Source organism: Arachis ipaensis, chromosome B1 (genome assembly GCF_059453495.1).
Source record: "Arachis ipaensis isolate K30076 ecotype BB chromosome B1, ASM5945349v1, whole genome shotgun sequence".
Classification (NCBI taxonomy): domain Eukaryota; kingdom Viridiplantae; phylum Streptophyta; class Magnoliopsida; order Fabales; family Fabaceae; genus Arachis; species Arachis ipaensis.
In genome coordinates, this window is record NC_142436.1 from 142,920,863 (window position 1) to 142,942,954 (window position 22,092).

The following is a 22,092-nucleotide window of genomic DNA, read 5'->3' on the forward strand; positions in this document are numbered from 1 at the left end:
TCGGTTTGGCTGTTATTCACCTATATTTAAATAGTAATTAATCACAGAATACAAGAAGATACAATAAAGACCAGAGGTAAAATCTCTAGTATGCATATAGAAATGTCATGAATTAGGTAATGCTAATAGAAGACTCTAGTAGTCAAGTAATTAATGCAGGGTAGACTTGGGTTTAGGTAATGGAACACAAAAATGAAGCTTTTGTGTAGGGGAAATTGAACCAGTGAAGAGGTTCTTGTGAATCATGATTGTTATTCGGCTTGGGTTTTGTCTTTATGTCATCAGGTATTTTGTAATTGATTGTCTGTTATAGTTGGAGTAGCGTATGTTGAAAACTGTTGTATCAAAACATCATGACAATTAATATCGTTATTTGTGCTAATTATAGACTGGGTGCGATTAGTCTAATTTGGAATTTGTTCTCAGTCGTGTCCTTATATTTCCTGGTTTTGTCAGGGTCAACCTGAACCACTGTTAAAAGAACCTGATTTTTTTCTTTTTCCAAGTGAAAATCGTAACAGAGTTACTAGCGGAACAGATAACTAGATAAGTGTTCCTGTTGTGTGTATTCGGTGAAGGTTGATTAGTCTGATTTTCGGATAAATGTGACTCTTATATCTAACAGATGGATTCTTTTTGGTTCTAGCTTTTCAGGCCCTACTACTGCCGCCGCACCCCGCAATCTGGTCCCTCTGTACTGTTAGGGTTGGTGACCACCCCAGGAGAAACGACGCTAAGAGCAGGTTAACGTTGAGTTGCAGATCGCTGTTTTCTGGCGCGGCGCCTTCTTCCCTCCTCCCACTCCTCCTGAATCGGTTCGTATTATTATAATTATAGTTGCGTATGACGTTTTTACCAATGTGAATATTTTTTTCCATATGGCATTTTATTTAATAGTTTGTTGATAGAGAAGGACATAATTACTCAGAACCGCTTGCGACTTTGAATCATTCCCGTTGAAAATAGAATGTCAAACATTGTGTCGAGGGAATACAGCATAATAGTTTTTTTTTATCGTCCTTGGTGGCCGGTGACAATTAATTTAGTGGGTGTTGCCGACAACAACAAGTAGAGTGAATTAAATTTTCAAAGAAAATTGGAAAGGACTTTTAAATCCGATATCATTGGAGGTACCAGCCGGCGATGGAAAAATGGTAAAACAGAGCAACAATATAGATGTTAGTGTTTTTGAATGAAGGTTGGTATAGAGTTGTCGAGTTCTTAGGGTTAAGGCATGAGTATTTTGTAGTTTTTTAGTGTAGTGGTAAATTTATATTAAATTCGTTGTGATCCATTCGAGTGATTCGAAGATTGATTATTTGAGTTTGAGAAGTTTCCATGACGATCACCTGTTTATACCCTGGGTTGAGCTGTCCGACCCGGGATGTTTAGCGACAAAGCAACCGACCTCTTCAGGTTGTACTATCCGACCTCTTCTCAAAGAGCTCGGCCAAATTGCCAGGAAAGCCCAATAAAGGGCCCAAATAGAGGAATATGACCCCAAATCCGAAGGCAGCCCAAGCCTATAGAGATAAGGGCGGTTCCCTTGAAGATAAGATAAGATAAGATAACTAACTTATCTTATCTCCAGAAAGGTCACTCCTCATCATTATAAATACACTAGAGCACCCAGGTATAACTCATACTCTGATTCTACATAAAAAACCTATTTAACACCCTTGCTAACTTAAGCATCGGAATCCCTTGCAGGTACCACCACCCTCCGGTGACAAAGGATCAGCAGCATAGTTAGCCCAACACGTCGGACATGGCCGCTCTGGCCACCATCCACCAGCCGGACACATCAGCTCCAACCAGCATAGAAAATCTCGTCCGAGATCGACCTACAATTTCAGCTCCAAGAACGCGGACACTACACCAAAAGATACTCCTCAACCTAACAAAAACAACGATTCACCAAATGTGGGAGCCGTGGAGGCACTCCAAGATCGTTTAAAGCAACTCGAAAAAGAGGTGGAGCACCAACGAGAAGCTGAGAGAGATCTACAAAGGGAAGTTAAGCGATGTCGCGAGTTAGAGGACAAGCTCCTAAAACTCGAAGCAGATCTCAAGACCAAGACTACTCGATCCAGTCACGAAGACAACTCCCGTAAGGACCAAGACCCATTCACTAAAGAGATCATGAGGACCAAAATCCCAAAGGACTTCAAACTTCCCGACATGACTTTATACGATGGCACAGCAGATCCCGGCCATCATCTCAGTAACTTCAGAAGTAGAATGTACCTCACCGACGCTTCAGATGCAGTTCGCTGCAAAGCCTTCCCGACTACTTTAACAAAGACAGCAATTAGATGGTTCGACAATCTACCTCCTAGGTCCATCTCAAGCTTCGATGACTTAGCCAAGAAGTTTCTGGCCAGATTCTCCATCCAAAAAGACAAAGCTAAGCATGCCCTAAGTCTATTAGGAATCAAACAAGGAGATCGGGAAAGTCTCCGCAGCTACATGGAAAGATTCAACAAAGCATGTCTGGACATACAAAGCCTACCAACAGAGGCCGCCATTATGAGTTTCATCAATGGCTTACGAGAAGGACCTTTTAGCCAATATATATCGAAAAATACCCCACATCTCTAAACGAAGTGCAAGAACGAGCAGAAAAGTACATCAACATGGAGGAAACCTTTCGACTAGGAGAGACCTCAAAATCCAGATTCAACTACTCCTCCCGAGATAAGGATAAAGAATCCAAAAAGAAAGAAGATCAACATGGGGAAAAAATAAAAAAATATCACAATTACACCCCCTCTTCGGGTGTCCCTTGTGGATGTCTACAGAGAAGTTTGCCATACTAAAAAATTACCCCAGCTCGACCACTCAAAGGCAGAAAAGGAGGAGGAAATCGGACTGAATATTGTAAATATCATTGAATCCGTGGATATTCCACCAACGAATGCTTTGACTTAAAGAACGTCATAGAAAAACTAGTAAGAGAAGGGAAATTAGGTCGATACATAGCCACCCGAGACGATGAGCAAAGAAAAAGGAGAAGGGACGAAGATGTCGGACGAACTGAGCAATCACCTTGTACACCAGAGAGACACATCCACATGATACACGGAGGATTTGTGGGAGGAGGAATCTCCAAATCATCTTGCAAAATATATCTTAAAGAAGTATATCATGTTGAGGGAAAAGAGGAAGCACCAGACATCCCCACAATTACTTTTACCAAAGAAGACGCATCCGGCATCATCTCAGGACACGACGATCCCATGGTCATCACTATTATACTGGCAAACGCAAATCTCCACCGCACACTTGTGGACCAAGGAAGCTCCACCGACATCTTGTTCAAAACTGCCTTCGACAAACTCGGCCTGGAAGAAAAAGAACTCAGAGCATATCCGAACAGTCTGTTCAGACTGGGAGACACTCCAGTTCAGCCACTTGGATACATCCCATTACACACGACCTTCAGAAAAGGAAACCAGTCAAGAACACTCAAGATAGACTACATCGTGGTCGACGTGAGTTCAGCCTACAATGCCTTAATAGGTTGAACAACCTTAAATCGGCTCGGCGCAGTAGTCTCGACTCCACATCTATGCATGAAATTCCCAACTACAGAAGGGATAGCTACAATAAAAGCAGACCAAAAGACAGCGCGCCGCTGTTACAACGAAAGTCTAAACCTCAGAGGAAGAGGAGAAGAATTCCACACCATCGAGCTCGGTAGAGTTCAGAGGCGGGAAGAACTCCGCTCACAACCCGAAGGCGAAGTAGAAAAAGTCCAGATCGGATATATCCCAGACAAAACAACCAATATCGGTACAATCCTAAAAGGAGACACAAAACAATCGCTCGTATAGTTCTTATGAGATAACGTCGACCTCTTTGGACATGCCAGGCATAGACCCCAAGTTAATGTGCTACAAGCTAGCAGTCCACCCAGGATCTCGGCCAGTACAACAGAGACGTAGAAAGCTCGGACCAGAATGATCCCAAGCTGTGGAAGAGTAGGTACAAGCTCTACTGGAGGCAGGATTCATAAGAGAAGTCAAGTACCCACTATGGCTAGCTAACGTCGTCTTGGTGAAAAATTAAATGGGAAGTGGCGGATGTGCACCAACTACACTGATCTCAACAAAGCCTGCCTAAAAGATCCTTATCCACTCCCAAGTATCGACGCTCTGGTGGATGCCTCCTCCGGATATAAATACCTCTCGTTTATGGACGCATATTCGGGATACAATCAAATTCCGATGTACCCACCCGACCAAGAAAAAACTTCATTCTTAACCCCAAAAGCAAACTACTGCTACATTGTCATGCCTTTTGGACTTAAAAACGCAGGAGCTACTTACCAGAGATTGATGAATAAAGTCTTTACGGATCACATCGGAAAAATCATGGAAGTCTAAGTGGACGACATGTTAATAAAGACACAAAGTGAAGAGACGTTATTGTCCGACCTCACCCAAGTATTCGACACTATAAGAAGGCATGGCATGCGACTTAATCCGGCAAAATGCACCTTTGCAGTAGAAGCTGGCAAATTCTTGGGTTTTATGCTCACACAGAGAGGAATCGAGGCAAATCTGGATAAATTCCAGGCCATACTCGATATGAAGAGTCTGACTTGCGTCAAAGAGGTACAACAACTCAATGAAAGATTGGCAGCCTTGTCCAGATTTCTAGCAGGATCAGCAATAAGATCTCTCCCCTTTTATGCTACTCTAAGGAAGGGAAAGAGGTTTGAATGGACAACAGAGTGCGAGCAGGAATTCCAATATTTCAAAAGATTTCTGGGATAACCACCTATCCTATCTCGGCCACGGGAAGGAGAACCACTTATATTATACCTCGTAGTAGGAAGTCGGGCAGTAGCCTCAGCATTAGTCCAAGAAGACGACAATAGGCAACAACCTGTATATTTCATCAGTAAAGCATTACAAGGATCCGAGCTGAACTACCAAAAAATAGAAAAATTCGCCTACGCTCTCGTACTAACATCCCGACGACTGCGTCCGTATTTCCAAGCTCACATCATTAGGGTTTGAACCAACTAACCCATAAAAGGGATTTTGCAGAAAACAGACTTAGCAGGCAGAATCTTACAATGGGCAGTCGAGTTGTCTGAATTCGACCTTCAATATGAAGCTCGGACAGCCATCAAATCGAAATATCTGGCTGACTTCATTGCAAAATTTACAAGCACCCCAGAAATCCCTACAGAATAAAATCTCTATGTAGATGGTTCCTCAAATAAAACTGGAAGCGGCGCGGGTATGATAATAGAAAGTGACCAGGGAACCCAAATCGAACTTTCCCTCAAATTCGGATTCCCTGCCTCAAACAACCAAGCTGAATATGAGGCGTTATTAGCTGGTTTGAAACTGGCTAGGGAGGTTGGAGCTCAAAAGCTTATCATCTTCAGCGACTCACAAGTAGTCACTTCACAAATAGCAGGGAGCTACCAAGCCAAAGATCCCACCATGAAAAGGTACCTGGGCAAAACCAGGGAACAGCTCGGACAACTTGGGGAATATGAGGTTCGCCACATACCCCGAGAACAGAATGTCCGAGCTAACGCACTCTCAAAACTAGCCAGTACCAAACCAGGGGCAACAATAGAAGCCTCATCCAAGAAATGCTGCAGAACCCGTCAATCTCAGAAGAAGAAAAAGTCCTAGCCATAACAAGTCCGGATCAAGGATAGATGATCCCCATAATTAACTACCTCAAAACAGAAACACTCCCCACAGATAAGAATGAGGCAAAGAGGTTAAAAAGGGAGGCACAATACTACACTATCATAAACAATACTCTATACAAAAGAGGGATTTCAATACCATTGTTAAAATGTGTACCGACTTCCAACACAAAGAAAGTTTTAGAAGAAATACACAGTGGCATCTGTGGCAATCATCTCAGAGCACAGGCACTTGCCAAAAAAGTACTCCAGGCCAGATTCTATTGGCCAACTCTACAAAAAGAAGCCACAGAGTTCGTTAAGACGTGTCCACCATGTCAAAAACATGCCAACTTTCACATCGCCCCGCCAGAGAAGCTCATCAACGTAACCTCACCCTGGCCATTCGCAAAATAGGGACTCGACCTTCTCGGACCTTTTCCTTAGGGATCAGTACAAGTCAAATTCCTTATAGTAGGGGTAGACTACTTCACGAAATGGATCGAGGCAGAACCTCTAGCTAATGCCACTGCTCAAAGAAGTCAAAAATTCCTATATAGAAACATTGTCACAAGGTTTGGGGTTCCATATTCCATCACCACGGACAATGGCACCCAATTCACAGATGCAGACTTCAGAAAGTTAGTGGCCGACTTGAACATAAAACACCAACTCACCTCCGTAGAACATCCCCAGGCCAATGGACAAGCCGAAGCTGCCAACAAAGTCATATTGGCTGGGCTAAAATGGAGATTATAGGACGCAAAAGGAGCCTGGGCTGAAGAGCTCCCACAAGTCTTATGGGCATACCGAACAATGCCACATTTCACCACAAAGGAATCACCCTTCCGATTAGCTTATGGAATGGAGGCAATGATCCCAGTAGAGATTAAAGAAGGGTCGCCCAAAGTGATCCACTATAATGAAGAAGCCAACTCCTAACTTCAAAGGGAAGAACTCGACCTACTTCTAGAAATTTGAGAAAGAGCTTGGATCAGGGAAGAAGCATTGAAACATCGAATGGCTTCGAGATACAATCAAAATGTAGTGCCATGAAGCTTTGCAGAGAAAGACCTCATCCTAATCCGAAATGATATCGGAACAACTCGACCTGGAGAAGGAAAGCTGGCAGCAAATTGGAAATGACCCTACCGAGTCATAGAAATACTTGGAAAGGGCTACTACAGACTGTCCAAACTCGAAGGGCGAGAGCTTCCTAGGTCATGGCACGCCTGCAACCTAAGAAGGTACTATAGTTAGGGGTAATAAAGGATCTTAGGATAAGGCGCACTATTTTTCCTAAAAAGGTTTTTTAATGAGGTGCCAAGCCAAGACCTACAAATTGCCCGACTTAGAGGGATAAAACTCCCACATGTATATATCTGCATTTTTTTTAATAAAATTGTTTAGATCTTCTACAAATTCTCAAGACGCATTAATCTGAAACACTAAAAATTCATCACCCGATTATAAAGCTACAGATCGGCAGAAAGTGAAAATCAAATTCACTGTATGATCGCGATAAAGACCAATAAAGATGAAAATCAAATTCATCAAAAGTTCAACCAAACGGGGATTAAACCCAATTTCTACAAAATCGGCAAAGATAAAAACAGAATAATGCAAGAAGTTATCGAAAGTGATCCATAGAAAGGACTTGACGAGGTCTTAAATAAATGGATTGCTAAAAAATAACTTAAAGACCGGCCGACGAAAAGAAGTCGGACCGGTCGAACACAATAACCAAAGTTATAAAAAGTAAATCCCTGGAAAGAGGTCTGGCCAACCCTATAAAAGAGGATTACTAAAATAACTTAGAAGGGCCCGACATGATGAAGTCGGCCCTGAACATAAAGTTATAAAAGTAATCCCTAAAAGAGACCTGAACAAGGTCCAAAAAAGAGGATTACTAAAATAACTTAGAAGGGCCCGACATGATGAAGTCGGCCCAGAATATAAAGTTATAAAAGTAATTCCTGAAAGAGACCTGAACAAGGTCCAAAAAAGAGGATTACTAAAATAACTTAGAAGGGCCCGACATGATGAAGTCGGCCCAGAACATAAAGTTATAAAAGTAATCCCTGAAAGAGGCCTGAACAAGGTCCAAAAAAGAGGATTACTAAAATAACTTAGAAGAGCCCGACATGATGAAGTTGGTCCAGAACATAAAGTTATAAAAGTAATCCCTGAAAGAGACCTGAATAAGGTCCAAAAAAGAGGATTACTAGAAATAACTTAGAAGGGACCAACGCGAAGAAGTCGGCCCAAAAAATCAAAACGTTATAAAAAAAATTATCCCTGAACAGAAGACCTAACAAAGGTCCAAACAAAAAGGATCACTAGAAATAACTTCAGGCTAAAGTAAGGAAGTCGACATACAAGTTGGACCCAAATCAAGCCACAAGTATGAAAATACAAAGACAATCCAAAGAAGTCGGACAATAAGGCTCCAACACTCCCAAAAAACCTAAAAGGTACCAGATAGATGCAGACAAATATGTCATAAAAAGCACAAGGTATAATAATAACAAACTCAAGAGGCCACCAAAATCAGCCCCAAGAGCTTGAGAACTACTTTGTTTTTCAAAATAAAGTTGCTAAACAAGCAACTAAGAAAGTAGCAAAAGTCAGAACCATCATTTACAAAATATAAAAAGTTCAAAAGCCCACAAGCCGGGCAATCTATGCAAAAATCCAGAATAATCATTGAGGATCCGAAGACTTCTCAGTAGCATCAACATGGGGTGAAGGAGGACGAGTCTAAAGAGGCACCGCATCCACTGTCCCATCATCCCGGTTCAAGATTTGACAATCAGGTTCTGACTCGGGATGACCAACCACAGCTGAAGGAGCTGAAGAAGTCGGCATAACAGAGGCTTTGGCAGCAGGCACAGAAGGAGGTTCAACATCATCGTCATCAGGGTCCTCAGGGACAATCTTGCCGTCCTTTACAACGTTGTCCAGGCTGAAGAGAGTAAGGTCAACCTCGGGTGCAAGAACTCGAACCTGCTCCTTCAGGTTCTCATAAGCAGCATTTACGTTGCCCACAAGGTGACCCTGGAGCTCGGCATAATCAGCTCGGGCAGACTCTAAATCATCCCTGAGATGCATCACTTCCCTGTAAATCGTAACATAGCTCTCCTTGTGCTTTAATTCCGTGTCTTCAGCCAACCTCACAGAAGCCGCCAAGGCAATAGAACTAGCCTTTTCGCCCTCTAACTCCTTCTCCAGCTTGGTCACTTTCACTTCGAGCTCCTCCTTCAAACCCTTCATCCGGTCGAACTCCAGCTTAGCCTCCTCCATAAAGGCTTTTGTAGCATGAAGGGGAAGATCTTGGGTAGTCCGATATAAAGCCGCCCCCATATGTGCCATCTTGATGCTGCTTCGAGTAATAAAATCCAAATGGCGAAGAAGAGAAATATCATCAGTAGGGATGGTACCATAAGGACCGATATGCTGATCGACAAACTCAACAGCATCAAAGTCAGGGGCATCAAGGTTAAAAGGCTCAGCTGTCTTTTGTTTTCTCGGAGGAGGAGCGCCAGAGGTGGCAATAGAAGCCTGTAGAGGATCAACCAAACGAACCCGAGGAGTAGGAATCATCCTCCTCGGTCCAGGAGAGCTCGGTACGGATGGCTTCGACTGAACCTGAGAAGACCCCTCCCCGGCCATCTTGGCCGAGATGTTCTGAGCTGCAGTAGCTTTCCTCGCCTTCTTAAAGAACTTCATAGATTCATTATTTTTAATCATCTCTGCAAACAAACATCACAGCGAGAAACCAAGTTATGAATCAAGAAAAGAAAGGAAATAAACTCGATAAAATAAGCAAAAAATAAAAATATTACAAAAGAGAAATCGACCACTACCCAGCTCAGCTCGAAGGAGAGAGGGATTTCCTAGGAATTTCTTTGTATCAAGATGGGGAGGCTGCCCCCAGTTTTCTTCCAACACAGTCACAAAGGCTTACTCAGCCTCATCTAACATCTCCCACATATATTTAGACACCACTACATTCTTTTGCCATTCCAAAGGAAAGGCAGGCTCGTCATTCTCATCCAGAAAAAAGGGCCGAGCTCCTTCAACAGCTCGGACCCTAAAAAGTAATTCTTGAAGTCGCAAAAAGATTCATCAAACATGAAAAAAATCTTCTTCCCCTGGGAAGCTCAGAAAGAAACCCAGGCGGCCTTCTTCTTAACCACCCTAGGCTTTGTCAAAACAAAGAGATAAAAGAAGAGGGATTGCAAAGCAGGGATACCTAGTTCGTCACACAGCAACTGAAAGATTTTTATAAAACCCCAGGAGTTGGGATGAAGTTGGGATGGAGCTAAATTACAAGACCACAATAGGTTGGTCTCAAAAGGGGTAAACGGAAGAGTAATATTCATTTGACTAAAAAAGAAATCGTATGCATAGAAAAAGGGGCGTTCTCAAACAATTCGGGTAGAAAAACAAACCCTTTCTTCAGAGTTGGGAGATACAAGCTCATAATTCTTTTCATCGCTACCATTACTATAAATCCTATGAAATTGCCTAAGCTACTGACAAAACTTGGAGTCAACCAACGAAACACACAGAAGAACCATAGAATCCACCCAATCAGACATGCCCTTAGGGACTTGGGAAGAGGTCTCAACAATATTTTTGCGAGAAGACATGAGGTCAACTAGTCCTACAGCAAGAAAGAAGAAAATAGATTACTAACCAAAACATCTCGGGTAAAGTCAAAATCAACTCATAGCAGAGCATGACTTAAGCATACAAACAAGTAAAAAGTAAAACCCCAAGACAAGGTCCAGGGGAATCCTTTGGAGGCATTGACAGAGTAAGGGCTCAAAAAAAAACTATCAGCAAAAGAAAAGTCCTTTTCCAAAAGGCAACATCCCGAGAAGATAGAGATAAAATCAAGTCATCAAAGGAGCAACAAAAAATAGCAGTTCAATCAGAAAGTAGATAACAAAAATGCCAAACGGAGGACATCAAAGATGTAACCTTTTCAAGAAAACCAAACAAAGCCATTATCCCAGAAAGCTACAAAATCAAATAAAAAGGCGGCAAAACACGCAAAGCCCTGAAAAACCTTAATCATCAGGAGAAGCGACAGAAACATGCATGACAACAACAATCGAGCACAATGACGTGAAAAGGTTCAAGCTTTCCAGCATACGTTCAAAACGAAAAAAAAAAACGAAGGCAAAGCGGCGAAAGAAGTAAAGAAGCAGAAAGTAGAAACCAACCTGGAAAAAGGGGAAAGCCTCAAAGAAGTCGAAGACGGAAGACAGAATCTGGAATCGCCTTTCAAATCAAGGAAAGCACTAACAATCACCAAGCAACGTCGCAGGGAGAAATGCAAAAATACAAATTTCAGGCGAAAACAGAAAGTGAGAAAGAAAAGGGAAGTTACAGTAAAGAAACAAAGAAGAGAAACCATTTTCCTGAGTGTAAAATTCAAAATAAAGAGGCTAGAGAAATGGAGCATTAAAAATCAATTAATGAGGGTATTAAACCCTCGCACATTCCCAAGACCAGAGAGCTAATACAAAGCGCGCGCTTTTAGAAACGAAAAGAAAACATTTCGCATTCAAAGAAGACACTACAAAGAGGAAGTCGACAAAATGCTCGAGTTCGGCTTCACCAGAGAAGGATCGAAGTCTCAAAACTAAGACTCGACCTCAAAAGAAAGACCGAGCTCGAGCAGGGGCACTGTTCATACCCTGAGTCGAGCTGTCAGACCCGGGATGTTTAGCGACAAAGCAACCGACCTCTTCAGGTCGTACTATCCGACCTCTTCTCAAAGAGCTCGGCCAAATTGCTAGAAAAGCCCAATAAAGGGCCCAAATAGAGGAATACGACCCCAAATCCCTAGGCAGCCCAAGCCTATAAAGATAAAGGCAGTTTCCTTGAAGATAAGATGACCTCACTCAAAGATAAGATAAGATAAGATAACTAACTTATCTTATCTCCAGAAAGGTCACTCCTCATCATTATAAATACACTGGAGCACCCAGGTATAACTCATACTCTGATTCTACAGAAAAAACTTGTTTAATACCCTTGCTAACTTAAGCATCGGAGTCCCTTACAGGTACCACCACCCTCCGGTGACAAAGGATCAGCAGCATAGTTAGCCCAACACGTCAAACACGGCCGCTCCGGCCACCATCCACCAGCCGAACACGTCAGCTCCGACCAGCACAGAAGATCTCGTCCGAGATCGACCTACAGTTTCAGGTAACCCTTGGAACAATCACTGGCATGTGGGAAATGATTTTCCGATTCATATGGGGGTGGTCGTTATGAAAACTTCTCAAACTTGAGTAATCAATCTCTGAAGCACTCGACTGGATTACGATGAATTTGAATTTGGATTCAGCATTATACTTAAAAACCACAAAATATCCATGCTTTAATCCTAAGAACTCAGGAACTCTGTACCAACCTTTATTCAACCAAACACTACCTTCTTTCTTGCTCCGTTTTACTTTTATTCCATCACCGGTTGGTAGCTCCAACGATATTGGATTTGATAGTCCTTTCCAATTTTCTATAAAAAAAATACTAGAGTCGGCTACACTTCCTAAATTAAAGTTTAACAGCTGACATCGAAAAGTGAGCTCGACAATATTCTTTGGTATTTTCTCCGGAGAAATTTATCATTTTCACGAGGAATGGGAATGCATCAGATTTACATGGATGCTCCTGACATACGTATTTGTCAACTACTTGTTAAATAAAAATTTCCACGGAAGGAAAAAATAATGATTATATTAACACATTTTCAACTCAATCCACGAGGAGGAGGCGGACAGGGAAGAAGATGAGGTTGCGTCCACACGTTTGGTTAAAGAAGAATGTGAACAAGAATAGTACGATTTGCTGTACAATTAGAGGCCTGTGCAGCATTACGGATTCAATATGGCGGTGCGATCCATAGTTCTGAATGACACTCAAGTAGACCGGGTGTCTGGGAAGGCAACAAGGTCATTTTCCCGTAGGCCTTCTCAATGGCGAGGTAAGAAATGTGCGTTGGCATGTCTATTTGTGTTCAAGTTTCCCTCACTGTGGTCCAGTCTATGGTTGATGCGTTTTACATTGTTTAGGGTTGATCTGAGGTTTAAATATGCTTATATGGATCCTTCTGTGCATGTTTGTGTCAGACGTGAGCTAATCCAGTGTCTGACACCATTGCAATAGGTAAATGCATATGGACTTTTGTTAATGTTCTGCTGGCTGCACAGCCTCTTCCATAGGTATGCAGCTGAATTGTTAAGACCATCACACTTCATGCGTGTCTCATATTTACAATTACGTAAATCGTCTGCATAAAAAATTATTAGGTGGTTATTCGGTTCATAATTCCAAATCTAACTGGGGTCACATATGTTTGCGTCATGTCAGGTGGAAGGGTTTAGGTTAATTGTTTTTCCGGTACTCATTCAGGCTATACGTGATTGGTCCATTGTGAAATGAAATCCCCTACAGCATACGGGTAATGCTGGGACTCGGCTGGTTCAGCATAGAAGCTTACGCTCTATATGCTACCAAGTCATTTGAGTACGGGTTGACATGCATTACATTTTGCGATTTCCAGGGTCTGTAGTTTACGATATGTGTTGTTTAGGAGTAAGGATCACGCTGTTATCTGCACGCAATTCAAAGGCAAAATGAGTGCTGGAAGAAAGTTTCTACTGTTGCGTTCAGAAAATAATCTATTTATCTTGTCATTTCTAGGTTGCCAGTCACCTGGTTCTTTTCACTTTTCTTTTGCTGTTACATACCTGTTGTGATTTTAACCTTGTAACACTGTCTCCGAACTCTATAGGTTGTCGTTTGATCAATGTCATATCACTTGCTGAAATGCCAAGAAGTTGCAAATACTGGCCCTCTAAAAGGTTTGGAGTCCATCAGGTGATGCATGATGTGTTAGGAAAGAGGGAGTGCGTGGAAGGGAATTCTCCGCCGCCCACACAACAACAATTGGTAGGAGGATTCCATAGGACATACCTGGGTGCTGAATTGAAGGCTATCAGCATATGAAATGATGAACATGTAATGGATCTACGAAATTTGCTTTGTTTCGTAATAAGCTTTCGTTCGAAATGACACTCTTACTTGTAATCCACTTTATACTGCTTTTTGATTTAGTTTAAAGACAGTTTTTTCTTAGCCTCATTCAATTGTATCAAGCACGATTAAATATGTCCTATGGTGATAAATTCATTAGTTCGGGATGCCTTCTACCACCTTGAATGCTTCTGCGAAGCCTTTTGCAGACGTTATTCTTATCAATCTTTTCACTGAGAATCCCCACTTTTGGTCTGCAACCGTTATCACAGTCTGAATGTCGTCATTACTCCTTCCGGTTACATATATTCACTCAGCATTCGCTGTGAGTGGTGTCCTCTATGGGATACACTATTGTATGTGTTCTTTTCTGTAGAGGCTGGCTTCACTTCATCCTTTTGCATGAATTAATGTCCTCCTAAATTACTCTTTGTACAGTCTTGCAAATCATAATGAGACACCAGTAACACTTATTTTGCGTTCATATGGGATGATAACGTAGCCGGTCGACTTAGGTGTAACTGATTACATGGTATGCCTTCCGATTACCGTGTGATAGCATCATGTTTATTACTTTCTTAATTTCTTGTTGTATTGTTAAATATTAGCTCCAGTGCAAAGCACTTTGTTGGCATAACGAAATTATAAATTCTGGGTAAACAACCAAATCGAATAATAGAAATTTAAGGTATATGTGTGGTTGTTTATGGAGAACGTGAAACATACATAATGTATTGTTTATTCTCATTGAACACATTGAGATTGAAAATGCTCAATGAACCGATGGTTCCCCTCATGTTGCTTAGCATGAAGAATGCTGCATTCGTGAGTTTAATGTTATAGCAAAGAGCTAGGTTTCCTGAGCAATATTAACTTCACCGGAATGTGGATTTTGTTAACTATGTTGTCACGGGTAGGTTACGGTACTTAGTTTGTAAGTGAGACCTTTATCCGAATAATTTGTCAACCACCTGATATCATATCATGAAAATAAAGTTTCTGGGAATGAGAGTAAAGTTGCTAAGGAAATTTAATCAAATTGTCATAGACACCGCACTTAATACCATGATCGTCGTACTTCTGGGAATACAAATTTTCATGAAAAAAAAGGGTAACAGACACTAACAGTAGGTGCATAAAATACACTACCTGAGTACCATAGTTCAGTAACAAAATTTGGGAAGCGATGCAGTGGAATGGTTCTGGTAGTGTACGGATCCATGGTAGGCGAGAGCTGTAGTTTCCTAGCTATTCAGGAAGAGTCAGAATCCAAGTCGACCAAGTCTGGGTTGTTACAACGGCGAAGGTACCTGTATGAGGAACGGAGCTCCCGGTGGCAGGACTTCACTGCACCAAGCTCCCATTGTAGTTCATAGTTGACTGACAGGGATTCGTCTAGGAGATCGTAGTTGTAGTCATCGAGGTGTTTTCCAGAAACCTCCAGTAAGATTCGGATCATCTCCGACGCGGCATCTTCCCACGCAAGGTAGGTACATCACCTGCTCCCCTTCCCCGTGTGCTTCTTATCAGTGCGGTGACCTCGTCTGGGTGTTCGGTTGGCCACCGTTTCTGCGTCTGTCGATCTTTAAGTGAGATACGCTCCGGCACATCCCCGCGTGCTTCAGCGATTAGAGCACGGATGTGCTCGATGGATGCTGCCTCCTCAAAAGAGGCTTGCACTGGATTGCTGTCGGACATTCCTTACGGTCTAGGCGCTCACTGAAAGTAGTCGGAATTGTCTATCTACTCCTGCAGCAGTATGATAGGTTTAGTGTCTTCATAAAACAATAGCATCAAGTTGTAGTGGGTTCCCCATATATAGTGGACGTTAGAAGGTTCTAGGGTTTACTTTGTCCGTCGTGGTAGAATTGGTAAATTTTTTTTCGAAATCACAATTTTAAACTCTTTTATAAAACTTTTCTAAAATTAAACAGCATATTATCAACTGATCTATGGTGTTAACTGATAGGTTTGTTATCGTAGTTGTAAGGATCGAACCGATTAGACTATTGGTTCACTGATTTTTTTATTCAATTCAGGAATCACTAATTGAATCGTTAAAATCGGTTCTACATAAATAAAAAAATTAATTAGTCAAAATTCTAAAATTATATATGGTAGTACTTATCAATAAATAATATTGATAAATATCATATAAGTGTAAAAACATAATTATATTGTCATTAATAAAGGTCTGATACTTTTATTTATACATATTTAAATAATATTTGTATGAATAATTATGAATAATCAAACGGATAATTAATTTAAATATACGTGCATGTAAAATTAAAATAATATGTAAAGAAATTATTTAGCGACAACAGGAACATATAGCATAAGTAGGATTTAGGTTCAAACCACTTCATCTATTTTTGACGGAAAATAAAGTTTTTTGATGATATAGTTCTTCTTCCAGATTAACAAGGTTACTTTTGTAACATTCTTTAATACGCGCTTCATTATTTTCTTTACTATAATGAATCCTTTCATTATTGTCTTCTCTAATTATAAATCTCCTTATAAAATACATTTGGTATATTTAAACTCTTTGTACTATCGTCGCTGAAAATTTCAAGTACCATTATAAAATTCTAGATTTTTTTTATCATGTTGTTCTTAAATTATACATTACACTGTTTATTCGAAGAGTTTTATCTTTCCTGAAACACGTGTGACGTTAAATACTTTGTTAACGGATACAAAGGGATAACGAAGTTGAAGTGCGTAACAAAATTGATTATATAATAAGAGACAAATTTATAGAATTCCTAGCACAAGTGACAAATTTTTTGTTCGACAACATATTTTTACTATTATTTTCAAAGTTTGTTTTACTTTTTCTCACAATTTTTCCTAGATTTTCCTATTACTTATGCTTGGGGTTAATTAATCACAAATTTGCGTCTTGCATAGCAAAATTTATCAATCATAAAATACAGATGACATAACCAAAATCATTTTACGAATGTTGATTAATCACAAAATAAAAAGGGATAAATTGTATTTTAATAATGTTGTAAAAGATAAATTAGGGTTTTTTCCAATTAGTTATTTCCCATTAATGTTAACTTAAACAATAATAAGGTAAAAACTAGTAACAATTGTAAATAATAATTTATTCTACATATTTATACCGCCAAAATTCCTCCTTATTATATCCCATTCGTTTTTATTCATTGGTAATCTTCAGTTGTCTATGTTGAATATAAATTGAATTGATTGAGATGGTTTTTTGTTTTCCATTTAGTCATATAATTGTCATGAGGAATGCGTTGCTTAGTAATATGTTTTAGATTATCATCATTGAGGATACTAATTAATTCTGGAGGAGATAAATCTCAAAACACAAAATTAATATCTAAACTTCAACTTTTTTTTTTACTAGACAATGAGCACATCTATTATTTTCTTTATAAATTTGTACAAAAAAAAAAAAACACTCCAGTCCTTCCTTTTTCACTCATTCACTTTTCTAATTATATTTGCATCTATTATTCTATTTTGCTAACAAGAGCATTAATACAGTTCTTTTAATTAGGTCCAATGTTTGTTATTGTTTTGGTTAATAGCCCAATCTTTCTTAAATTGGGCTTCGCCATCTCACTCATCCCAATTGTTGTTTCTACATATTTTCAACTAGTCTACGTCTAAGGTTTCGCCACTTCCTCTATAAACAATAACAAAGAAAGCGCAGCAGAAGCGGAGAAGCGGAGAAGAAAGATGGTGAAGTTCTTGAAACCAAACAAAGCAGTTATCGTGCTACAAGGCTGATACGCGGGTCAGAAAGCCGTCATCATACGCGCCTTCGACGATGGCACCCGGGACCACCCCTACGACCACTGCCTCGTCACCGGGATCAAGAAGTACCCTTCGAAGGTTGTGAAGAGGGACTCCGCCAAGAAGACAGTGAAGAAGTTGCACGTCAAGGCGTTCGTTAAGATGGTTAACTACTAACATGTGATGCCCACGCGCTACACACTTGACGTAGATTTGAAGGATGCCATCATAGTCGAGTCTCTTCAGGCGAAGGATAAGAAGGTTGCGGCACTTAAAGAGACCAAGAAGAGCCTCGAGGAGAGGTTCAAGACTGGCAAAAATCGTTGGTTCTTCACCAAGCTCAAATTCTAAGCATTTCAAAAAACGGTGTCGTTTTCCATTTTACTTATCTTTGAAAATTTCTTAGTATTAGTTTTGGGGATTTTTGTGTTGTGAGCTTATTCAGGATCTGTTTGGATTTAATAGTTTCATTTCTTATATTATGTTTTCCAAAGGATGCATTTCATCAAATTCTACATTTTGGGTCATATGCCAGTAGATAACTGTGGCTATTGTCTGTTGAATCTAATTTGTCTTAAGTATTTAATTTAGTTTAATCTAATAAAAATAGCTTACTAATAAATTGAGTAAACGTGTTACAAGTTTTACAAATTTTGTACATAAGATTGTTAAGCCTAGTTGGTCTGAATACCATTAAGAAAATGGAGAAATGATACTTGAATATGTAGGAGTAAACAAACACCCTAAATATAGATAGAAAGAATTGCTAGATCGTGGCTCCATGTTTTTGAACACATTGAAGATTCATTCATTTAGGGTCACAGGAGGATGATCTAGTTAAGGCTAAGATTTGAACCAAATTCTCTGTATTTCTATTTCATGTAGGCACCAATGAACACATGCTATAGTGCTATACCATGCTATTCAATCATGTTTCTCTTTCAGTTCTCATTTTAACTATCCAGTTCTTCATATGGGAAACCATGACATCCAAATATGGAACTTCTCAAATTCACATGGCCCCAGGCCTTGTAGCTTGGACTTTTTTTTTGTTGACTTAATCTTTTATATCTTAGCTTGTTATATTAACAATTATTACAATTTACATCCTTTAGCTTTACGGGTCTATTATCACTTGATTGCAATAGGAAAAAGATAGGATGCACATGAATTTAATTTCGTTTATTATGATGATGATTTGATGTTTGATATTTGGAATAAAACACAATTACAAAATTGAATTTAATTTATATAAAAAGAATTTAATTATATGGATCAGAATGCCTATAACTGGAATTGGCTTCTCATTTTTCTCTTCCCCACCCGACAACCCCACCCAGTTGCAGGAATTGAATTCTCGTATAATTTCAAAACAGATAATTTTAATTGGCTATTGTAATTTTATCATGTCCAATTCTCAGAAATATTCAAATTTATGTCATTATTTAGCGTAAAATCTAAAGAATTCAATTCTATAATGTTCGGAACGCTCAATTCGGAATACATCCTCGTGGTTAAAATTATTCATTTCCCAATTCTAGAATCATCCAAAGAGGGCAAAGTATTTTTAGCTTCAAATATTCAATATTTCAATGTATTTACTATTTACAACGTTTATTTTTTTAATATTTTTAATCTTTTTTAATAAGAATATAAAATAACATTAAGCAATTGGCAATCTAATTAGTTTGGGTTACCAGAATGGCATAGCATTTTTGACTTGTAAATCATACCTTGGAGATTTACTAAACTAGAACACATTATATTGTACACAAATGACATACAACTAAGTGAATTCAGATTTATTTTAAATTTGCCAAAAGATAGAAAATTGAGTGGTATTGTTTTGAATAATAATAATGATAATATGTTTAATAATACTATTATCTTGGAAATGGAGAATGAGCGAGATGAAAAGTTATTTTTTGCAAGTTCATATTGGCTAGAGACGGTTAAAAAGGACCGCAGATAAACAATAATTACAGAATTTAGAAAATTTTAAGAAAAAAGATTCAAACTTAACCACTAATAGATCACATCAATTAACTTGAGCAAAGAGATTCAGCTTCGTATATACATAGGCACTAAAATAAAAGCATAGGCACATCTTAGAAAGTAGCAACACCTAAGTTTTAATTCAAATGAGGAATGTCTATCAGCTAATAATAGCAAGATTACAACTTTAAGGTAAAAGTAATAAATTCTTCATCGTAATTACGAGATAAGGGCAATGTATTTAACATGGCCTTGAGATCTTTAACAATTTCATAAGTCCTTTCTAGATGTGTGATCTTGACAACTTTCAAGCCATGCCACCAACACTCAGGACCCCTTGAAAAGTAATAGCACTCACCCTTCTTACTTCCCATTAGCATCTCATAGAAATACTATTGTTTTTATGAAATAACTGAAAAAGTTAGAGGCTCCATAACCTTTTATTTATGTTGATAACTACTTGAACGCTCAACAAATAAAACACGCTACTCGAATTAAAGTAAAGTTGTAAATGAGAAAACAAAACAGAAAATTGGGAGACAATAACATACCACCATGAATGCCCTCATATTAAAATTATAATGCAAGCTGAATGAAATAGTTTCCGGGAAGCAACTTGAAAGCAACCAATTCATAACAGGAAAATAGCAAGTTTGCCTATCCGAGACAACACATAATTGCATGTGTTTAATACTTGGTAGAGATGATGAACCTTGCAATATATCTACGCTTTCTATAATCTACATAATTTGGGGTACAAAAAGACAAATAAATAAATATATATGGCAAAAATGCAAGCAGAAGGAACCAATTAAGTAGAAAGACTATACTTACTGGATATGGTTGGATGATAAAAACAAACAGAGACGTCAAAACCTCTTGGGGTACAATATTTTGGATAAATTGCCTCAATCTATCAGCATCCTGATGATTCAAGTGGATATGAGCATTGACTTCTAGTTGATTAGAAATTCCACGAAAAGATATAACAGGTTCATCTTTTCCACTATACTCACATGATAATAAATTTGGAGCATCAATATTGATCTCTTTCAAGTTAGAGCAATTTGTTAACTCCGAGAACTTGAGTTGAGAACCTGAAATATTAATCCTCTCACACAAAGAACAATGTTTCAATATCAAACTCTCAAGGAATGGAATCTTGGGCAATTGTTCAAGTAACCACATCTTTACTCTCACACAAAATAAGCTCAACCATCTCAAACTTTTGTAACTACCTAAATTCAGCTTGAAAGATGCATCCACAATACCGGCAAGATAACATAAGTTCTCAACTAGCTTTAGCTTTTGTAGACCATGCAAGCTTAACGATTTCACATAATTGGCCCTAGAATGGTAATTCAGGCAAATTAATAAAATCCTTGTCGCAAGCAGACAATATGGGAAAAGAAAACCATGTTTCTCTCCACGACTTTGACAAAACACTAGTCCTAGCTGCGTCTTTGTCTCGCAACCTTCCGAGGATGTCATGAAGTATAAATTTTGGCATAACAGATATTCGGTCCATTTCTTTCTCTTCAAACTATCGTGTTCCTAAGAGCAAGTATAACACCATAAAAATGAATAATCTGAGAAGGGACGCATTTAAAGTCAGATATCGCATCGAGTAATCAAGTCTTTTTTATAAACCAATTCTAACAAAGTTAAACAATGAGATTTGGAGCAATGCTATCCAATATCCATAATTATTTTTTATGATGTTAGACTAACTTAGTTGGACTTAGTTAACAAAAATACTTGGATATGTAGCATTCTTTTTTTTGAAAAAAAAAGGTAAACATTAACATTAAGGACTAAATGATAAAATCCACAAACAAACAAAAGAAAGAAATTGATGTTTGAAGACGTGCTAGCAGAAGCTATATTAAGTTATTAAGATTATAGGTTTGAGGAAGAAGCATTTACCGAAGAAACGTTTCCCTTCTTTGAATCTGTCACTGCTAATGCTCTGAGTTAGGGTTTCTTTTAATTGGAGATTATCCCACCCCAAATCCTCTGTTGACTTATTGAGTAGCCTTAGGCCCCAATCCCTTACAAATTTTGAAGACAAAACCCTCACTCCTCAGTAAACGCTAGCAGCAGCTTCATCATCTATGGAGGAACTAGCTCATCCTTCTTCTACGTCAACTTTATTAGAAAATTAAATTTTGATGTAAATTTTTATAGTCATTATTAAAAAATAAAATTTTTGTTAAGTAAATTTTTTTACGGTGAATGACAACATTTTTTAAAATAAAAAAATTAAAAATTAAATTTTGTTTTGAATTTTTTATATTTTTAAGTATTTATTCAAATATTACAATAAAAATGAGATCAAATAAATAAATCGTTCATTAGATATAATTTTTTTTATTATTTATAAAATATATAATATTTATTAATTCTTTTATCGTATTTTTAAATTATTTAAAAATAATTTTGTCATTAACATCTTTTAAAAACCTTTTATTAGCACTGATAGTAAACTCCTTATCTCTTATTAGGTTGTAATTTTTCAACAAATAGAAGTTCCTATTTCACCCGAGTTAAACCGTGAAATTGCACTTAAAGTGATTTTTTAAATTAATAGTCATCAA

General features: G+C 38.7%; 1 protein-coding gene and 1 pseudogene across 1 annotated transcript; one reads left to right on the forward strand and one right to left on the reverse strand.

The window, feature by feature from the left end:
* The first annotated feature begins 17,443 nt into the window (after positions 1–17,443).
* On the forward strand, positions 17,444–17,863 carry LOC107619916 (large ribosomal subunit protein eL27-like; annotated as a pseudogene).
* A 1,811-nt stretch (positions 17,864–19,674) lies between these two features.
* On the reverse strand, positions 19,675–21,023 carry LOC107619926 (putative F-box/LRR-repeat protein At4g13960). The gene is made up of 4 exons (XM_021104490.2): positions 20,911–21,023; positions 20,330–20,843; positions 20,047–20,235; positions 19,675–19,887 (listed from the first exon to the last, which is right to left on the reverse strand). The coding sequence occupies exons 1-4, from the start codon at positions 21,021–21,023 to the stop codon at positions 19,675–19,677; spliced, it is 1,029 nt and encodes a 342-aa protein (XP_020960149.2).
* Between the last annotated feature and the right edge of the window lie 1,069 nt (positions 21,024–22,092).

What these genes read in the sequence shown, in the direction of transcription:
- LOC107619926 (XM_021104490.2), bottom strand. Translation starts at nt 21,023, where the DNA reads ATGGACCGAATATCTGTTATGCCAAAATTTATACTTCATGACATCCTC. An exon ending in AAGTCGTGGAGAGAAACATG is followed by an intron (nt 20,844 to 20,910) that starts GTTTTCTTTTCC and finishes TTACCATTCTAG; the next exon opens with GGCCAATTATGTGAAATCGT. An exon ending in TTATCATCCAACCATATCCA is followed by an intron (nt 20,236 to 20,329) that starts GTAAGTATAGTC and finishes CAAATTATGTAG; the next exon opens with ATTATAGAAAGCGTAGATAT.